This window comes from Limulus polyphemus, unplaced genomic scaffold, assembly GCF_000517525.1.
Source record: "Limulus polyphemus unplaced genomic scaffold, Limulus_polyphemus-2.1.2 Scaffold857, whole genome shotgun sequence".
NCBI lineage: Eukaryota > Metazoa > Arthropoda > Merostomata > Xiphosura > Limulidae > Limulus > Limulus polyphemus.
The window spans coordinates 163,188-171,276 of record NW_013666467.1 but is presented as its reverse complement, the minus strand read 5'-3'; the positions used below and the strand labels follow the sequence as shown (position 1 = coordinate 171,276).

Genomic DNA, 8,089 nt, shown 5'->3' with positions numbered 1-8,089 from the left:
GGGATGGAGGGGTTGTCATAGGAGGTGAGGTTAAGATCTCTCAAAGTGCTTTCTCTTGAAAAAAGAAGAGTTAGAGGGGATCTGATGGAGGTGTTTAAGAATTTTAAGGGAATTGATAGTGTTGATGCATCACCTTTTTTCATACTTAATGGTGAGAATGGTAGGACTAGAAGACACATAAATTTTGGCAGGGTAGGAGTCATCTTCAGCTTAGGCAGTTTTATTTTTCTAACAAGATATTAGCCTTTGAAATGGGTTGCCTTCAGATGTCATGGAGGCAGTAAATTTAAGTGAGTTTAGGAGAAAGCTTGATAATATATGAATAAGATCTGGCTTTGAGGGTTTTTTCTATTTAATTGTTTTAGTTTAGAGAATGGGACAGCCTAGATGGACCAATAGGTCCCTTGTTGTCCCTAAACATTACACTGAGGTAATATTTAATAGTGCTTTACTGTTTCTGTAAACTATGAAAATCTCAATTAAATATTAATTCCTTGTGTAAATCTGTGTCTTGTCTCATTCTTTGTGGTCTAACCTTCCACCTTTTGGGAAACATACATACCCACATACAAGATCTGTGAACCTCCTATTTTTACAAGCCCAGACTTCTGTGCTTTGCCAGAAATCCTTAAAATACCACATAAATTATTTTTACTTAAGACAAATGTAAGCACTTGACATCCAATAGCCCCCAGTGGCATGTCTGCAGACTTACAATGCTAGAAACCTGGTTTTGATACCTGTGGTGGACAGAGCACAGATAGCCCATTGTGCTTAACTACAAACAGACATCCAATATGGCAGAGTAAACTATGGACCACATGATTTTTTGACATCAGTGCAAGGCCTTTATAAACAGAGTGGTGATTATTGACACAAAGTATTTTCATTAACAAGTTTACATTTTGTTCTTTAGGCAAAGCTGCACTATGGGCTATACGTGCTTTGTCTATTGCATGGATCAATCCTTGAATTTTAGCATCATAATCCCTCAAGTTTACCATCGTATAAGTCACACGAGAGAATCAATGAGAAGAAAGTGCATTTCTGTGTTCTTTCAGAGTAATTGTTTTTTCTTCAGAGATTATGTGAGAATTCATATTCCTCATTAAAAAAAAAGAAGGTAGTATTCTGAGATTTGCTGATTTCTTTAAGAATAAATAGGTGGGAACTGCAAGACAGCAATGAGTTCACCAAAAACTGTATTGTGGAGCAGAAGCTTTGCTTTCCCTGACTTTGAACTGAGTCTGAAGCAAAGAAAGAGACTGGACACAAGATTGCACAGCAACAATTTTTATATACACAGCATAATCAAAGTTAAAGTTAAAAAGACAAGAGTTTGAAACACATATCTTCTTGAGAAAAAAGATGTGGAAATTTATTTGAAAGTTCTAAACAGAAAGTGTTTCAACTTTAAATTCTGTTATCTTGTAGTTACGGTAAAGTTCAGCTGAAAGTTGCTAAAAAGTTTAAATGTATGGAAAGTTATTCCATACTGAGAGAACATGGCATTATTCAAGAAAAAAAACACCAGTTACTTCCATGGGGCATAACCTGACTTACATACGAGCTGTCTCGAGTTAAATCCTCTTCAGCATGCAGCTAATAAGCCTTGTAATGTGTAGACTTTATTTTTGAGCCAGTCATACATTATCAGGTATTATTTTCCTTTTTTATTTCTTGTAGACTAAAAGGGGAGACAACTAAACACCTTCAGTTCTTGGGCCACTTTAATCAAAAGTATTTGACTGTCACTCTTATAACACACCCACAGCCCTAAAGTGCAGAGCACAATTTATTATCCTTTGTCAGTAAAAGGATACAAAACATAGAACTTCAGATCCATAGTTTGACATGCTAAGAACTGGGCCACCATTAATAAACCTCCCATTGCTTGAATATTTCAGATATCATTGTTTGTTCTTAACATACATATTCTAAAACAAGTTCAAATGAATGCAAGTCATCAGGCTGTCTTATCATCATAGTTCCTAATATTTTCAGGCTTATACAGTATTTGTTTTTATTGTTTTCAAATCTAAAAGGATACATTTTGATCAGGCAGTTTTAAAAATTTTGTGTAAATGTTATTGTTTTATCATGACATACATGTATGATTACATACACATTATAAGAACAGAGCACAGTTAAGTACTGAAAGATGCTAATCAAATGGTGCCTTCAACTGAGAGCAACTGAAAGAAAGGGTACCTTTAAAGCATAACAGATGCATTTTAAAATTAAAAACAACTACTAATAAAGGTTATTACATTTTAAACACTTAGTTCTTAACACGGAAAAAATATCATTGGTCCCCAAAGATTAAAAGGATTCTTAATTCTTCTGTTGAAATAAGACTTGTTGGGTAAAAAGTGCAATTCCTGGGAAACTCAGATCTCTACCTGATCCTAGAGAATAAGAATGAAAATGGAGAGGATGTGTTAATTTCTAGCATCTATTATACCCTCAATTATAGTACATTTATGTATCTATTCCTTACTACATTGAGATAACACAATCAATTTTTAATTATTTCTTCTGCAACAACTTTACAAAGCTTTACTCTATATTTCCTCTCATGTGTAATATATTTATTGTTGTTATACACACAATTTTCCAACATTTAAGGATGTAATATAAATTCTGTGTCGGCAAAATTGTCTGCTAGTGAATTTCAAGCAATTTGTTGGACAATGAGGTAGAAACATATCCAAGTGTTAAAACTAAGACCCCACAGTGTAATTATCTTAAAAAAGACCCATCTTAGAAAAGGTACTATTTCATATATTTTTATATATCAAAGAACTCTAATAAAACATTCATATGGGAAGAGATCATATAAAATATGAGTACATAAGCAGACTCTTTCACATGATGAAATGAAAAAACAGCACATACACGCATATGAAATGTACATTACAAAATTAGATTTTCCACACTGTTGAATTTTACAGCCTATGACAAACTAGATGACCTTACTGAAGTTTCTTGCACACAGTTCATAACTTTGGAATATCAAAATGACACATATTTTTGTACTTGAGTAGCAGTTCTCGTTTTAATGCTAACTGTTTTCTTAGAGATTCCAGCCTTTTTAACTGTTCTTCTCTACTATATTCAATTCCGGGGAGTTTCTGAATTTGGTCTCTACACTGCTGAAGTTTCTGCTTCAATTCCTGGACTTTCTGGCTGCTGTCATAGTTCTCTCTTTTCTGACTTCCATCGTGAGAATCTCTTTCAATGCTGTGTTGAAAATAATAAAGCAAAAAAAAAAGCTTCACTAGAAAAAACTTTTTATGGCCAGATGATTTTTTGTGTACACAACATATTTACAAGACACTAAGATATTTGTTTTATAATACACCACCTGATAAAAGATAAAATTAGAAGTAAAAACATTTTATTCATTTTACTGTATTGCTATTTTCCACTAACAAAATTAGTGCTTACTTACTTTATTGTGATATAAAATCCATTTAATAACTTTATTTATATACTTATAAACCATCTGATTAGTGTAGAAAGGGAATTTATTTGAAGAGTTGAAATCACTGTTTCTATTATTATTTTGTAGCTGCTGAGAACTTAATCAGTTAGCAAGTTATTTAAATTAGCATTTGGTTAAGTGCAACTAAATATGTGATGTACATCAAACCTTTGGTACAGTTTAATCTGAAGTGGGGAACATTTGGCAATGAGTGATCATTCCATTATAAGGTTTGATGTTTTGCTATATATATTAAAATAAAATACAATTTTAGTTCCTAATTTACAAAATCCAATTTTTAGGCCATGAGATTTTCATTAGTGAATTTGGATCAATCCTTAAAAGGTGACATGGGACAGAATTGGATCATTTTGAAAAAGAAATTCCTTTCAATTCAAGATAGAAATGTTCTTAAAAACATGGAAAAGAATAACAGGGAACAGCAACTGACTTACTAAAGACATAAAGGGGAAAATCTGGAATACGTGTAATAAATAAAAATAAAAGATTAAAAATAGATAAAGCACCAGAAACAGAAAAAAGTTTTCACAAGGGTTTTAAAGGAGTTCACAGATCATATATCTGAACCTAATTCTGTAAGTTTTGGTAGGTCAGTAGACAGTGAGCACGTGGCTAAGGGTTAGAGAGTTGCCAATGTTACTCCTGTTTTTAAAGGAAGTGGTAATATGTCCTGGAAGTTATAGCCAGTTAATCTTACTTCTGCAGTGGGAAAATTAAAGTTAGACTTACTACAAGATATATTTCCTGATTGAGCCTCCTTGTATTCTGCACAAACTACCCAATTACTATAAGAAAAAGAAGTGTACCTGAGAATACCATAGAGGCATTACAGAATGATGTGGATCAATTCATAAGTTGGACATATATTTGGAAAATAACCTTTAATTATAGTGCAAGGTAATGTATATGTGTGTGATAATACTTTAGATCACATGTTTATTATAGATGGAACCTACTCAAAAACATGACTTAAGAAATGGATGTTGACATAGTTGTGAATAAATCAATCAACCCACTAAAGCAGTGCTCTGTTGCTAATGGTAAAGCTATTACAATTTCAGTTTGTATTTACAAACATACTGATTACAGGCCAAAATACATTATTATTATAAAAGTCACCAGTTAGGCCTCACTTGGAATATTGTGTACAGTTATGATCTCCTTGTCTAACAAAGATACTGACTTATTGGAAAAGGTTAAGAGATGGGCTAATAGTTCTAGTGATGGAAGGGTTATGTTATAAGGATAGGTTAAGATCTAACTTATTCTGCAGATAATAGGTTTAAAGGACACAGTTTAAAGATTTGGAAAAGACATATTATGCTTTGTTACTCTAATAGTGATTAGCTTACAGAATAAATTGTCATCAGTACTAGTAGCAGCCAATATTTTATACTATTATAGAAGTTTTAGAGGGAAATTGATGATTTCCTGAAAAAGAAGTTTGTTTTTGTAATATATGTGGCAGTCAAAGTTAACAAAAACCATAATGGGAACAAACTCATCAATGTTATATTTTTAAGCAACACAAATAATAGGGATGGTGAATAGTTGTGATAGTGTATTAATTTAATTATTACCAATGAAAGCTGGCAATGGTACACCAGAAGTAATCAATCTGATTATAGAATATTGGTTCAAAATGGTTCACTGTAATATTATTGAGGAAGTTATGATTAGAATAACAAATATATTTAAGTATTACATCTGAATATTACAAACAAACCAATGGATCTTGTACTACACCATTACATTAAAACTGTGATATTGAAAAAGGTGCTCTACTTTTCTAATGATATTTACAGTTAAAAACATAAAGTTGAAATCTAAAGAGTAAATTTCTAAGGTGTTGCTGTAATTGGCAAGTTTTGATTTATAAAAAAAAATTGTTCATGTATACATAATTACATGTATCCTAATTATCTGCGCAGAAGATGCGTCTTCAATTGTACATATTTTCATGCAAAGTAATAGACTTATTGAAAGTTTTTCTAATATATATGGTTTAATATTTCATTAATATTACATAATACTATAATCAACCTGGGATGTAAAACCTGCTGAATATTTTTTCATATTATTTTCTTGTACGTATTGTTTGACCATCGTAACAGTAATACTATTAGTATAACAATAACTAATACCAATAAAAACACAACATACTATTTAGTATTACTAGTAGTTGTACTGTAATTTACATCTTATCTAAATAATTATAAGATAACACAACAAATTTCGTGTTAATTGTGTACGGCAAAACCCTTTCCTACCTATTAACACACAAAAACATTTCATTTTCAGTAGTGTAAACATAGTATAGTGGTGAAGCATTACGCAGTTTACAATTTCACATTACTTCTTCTCATAATAATTAAATTATTCAAATATTATTCTAAAAGTTTAAATTACAAATGCAATTAATCAGAAGCTGATACAAAATTACCTTCTTATTATATCATATATTAATGGAAGAAAATCAGTATTAACTTCACCTTCCGACATTTTATTTATTAACGTACCGAAATTTACTGCCGTCTAGGCAGTGATAATAATAATAAATGCAAAAATAATCACAACACCCAGGGAAAGATTATAGCGCCTATTGTTTTGTTATAAAAAATTGTTTTCACAAAACTAAGAAGACAAAAAATATTAATGTAAAGGCAGAAAAATAGAATAAAAAATATTTTAATTCGAAAGAAAAGATATGTATAATTTTTACTCGAAGAGAAAAGAATATTTGTTTTTGAGTAAGCGCCCCTTTGCACAATGGGCTATATGCGCTGTACCAAGGCCGTTTTTTCAGACAGTGTGAAAATTACTGATCGTAATATGACAGTTTTAGTTTACATATCAGGTTATGTGCCTTATACTGCAGGAAACTGTTGGCAGTTTTAACTTTAAATGACGTTTAACTTTTGATAAAGAATTACAAATTTAATGCTCTAATGATGATATATGAAGTCCTATAATCAAGATATATAGAAGTGATTGACGGCGGAGGGTTAAAGGGTTCACAAAGTTTACTGTCCTAGTTAGTGTAATTACATTTCAAGTGTTTCAAACTCTCATTAATAATTTATTTACAGAATAATTTTAAAAATCTAAAAATCAAAGAAAGCTAATGATTCAGTTAGTAATGAAAAAACTAGAAGCAAGCAATCTTGTTTCTGATAATGTTTGTGTGTGTGGCATATCTTTGCAAGTTTTAATTGAGCAATGCGTTAAAATTTTCACAAATATTTTGTTAAATAACTATTGTAACCTAAGAAATGACAGGCTTGATGAAGTAAAAGAGAACATAAAACTAGCAACTTTAGTTAATAAAAAGTAAGCCCTAACTTAAAATACCTCTAGCATATTTAAAAAGCATCATTATTTTATAAGTATGATTATTGTTATGTGTGTTGTTATTGTATCAGAATGTATTTATTAAGAACTTGTAGGCCTTTATATATAATTTTGTGTCAAGCGATCATTAAATAGATTGGATTTTGGACATGTAGGTAAGGTGTTTATAGTTTTCAACACCACATACCCATTTCTCAATTTTGTAATGTGCTAATGTTATAAGTTAAATATTAAAACTTTGCTCGTGTATTTTTACTTAATTAATGTTTTTGGTAGTCGGAAGAACATTTATTTGTATTTTATGACACAATCACGAACAAAATACTTATCATAATTTGTTACTCAGTGTTTCGTAAAATAAAACGCCAGTAATACCTTTTCCTTCCTTAATTTTGTAGTATGTCCATTTTAGAAAATGGCTTAAAATATTCATCGCATTTGGCTATAATTTTAATAAATTATATTCTATTTAACTGAAAAGCTAAGCGCAATAACTTTACGAAATACACAAAATAGACTGCGTGCGAAAGAACTAATACGACCAGAGTCACGTCTCAGACCCTCAGGATCAAGACGACCTTGGCTGTACTCATCACAAGGATCGAATTCTGAATCTTAGCATTGTAAACACTGAAACTTACTGTTGAACCACCGGAACGGTTAACTTGTGTATAACATGTAGGATATAATAAAATACCACTTATGCAGATCATTATGGTTAGTAATAAAAATATATACAGCCCCCAGCAATAGATCATACGTATTGTTCATTATTTACTTGCAATGTTTTGGCCGTAAACTCTTTTTAAAGGTACATTGAACGGTTAATAAAATTATACTTCAAGGCTAATTCTTCGGTATATAATTATATAATGTTAACGTAAACTTTCAAACTCATTTCAGAGCTCTTCTTCGTGAGTTGGTTATTGTTTTATAATAACTCGCAAAAAATACTCATCTCACCAATGTAGTCAACACTAAGTCTGAGGACTTATAACTCTAAAAATCAGGTTTCGATACAAATGGTGGGCACAACACAGATAAACTGTTGTGTAGCGTTTTTCTTAAGAATAAAACTAAAGATAGTAATAGGATTAAACTTAAATTGATAAAATACGTTTTATACAATATTGTTACGACAGCGGGGGTCACGCGGCGCTAGTAACACGTCATATTCTCGAAGGTTCGTGAAGTCTCGAGCTTTTACTAGATATGCGGTAGTCTTGTATA

At 31.2% G+C, this 8,089-nt stretch overlaps 1 protein-coding gene across 1 annotated transcript; it reads right to left on the bottom strand.

Moving 5' to 3' along the window:
- Positions 1 to 1,277: 1,277 nt before the first annotated feature.
- On the bottom strand, positions 1,278 to 6,031 carry LOC106460899 (mediator of RNA polymerase II transcription subunit 9-like). The gene is made up of 2 exons (XM_013920656.2): positions 5,952 to 6,031; positions 1,278 to 3,243 (listed from the first exon to the last, which is right to left on the bottom strand). The coding sequence occupies exons 1-2, from the start codon at positions 6,008 to 6,010 to the stop codon at positions 3,000 to 3,002; spliced, it is 303 nt and encodes a 100-aa protein (XP_013776110.1). The 5' UTR covers positions 6,011 to 6,031; the 3' UTR covers positions 1,278 to 2,999.
- Positions 6,032 to 8,089: the final 2,058 nt, after the last annotated feature.

What these genes read in the sequence shown, in the direction of transcription:
- LOC106460899 (XM_013920656.2), bottom strand. Translation starts at nt 6,010, where the DNA reads ATGTCGGAAGGTGAAGTTAATACTGATTTTCTTCCATTAATATATGAT. An exon ending in ATATATGATATAATAAGAAG is followed by an intron (nt 3,244 to 5,951) that starts GTAATTTTGTAT and finishes TTTTCAACACAG; the next exon opens with CATTGAAAGAGATTCTCACG.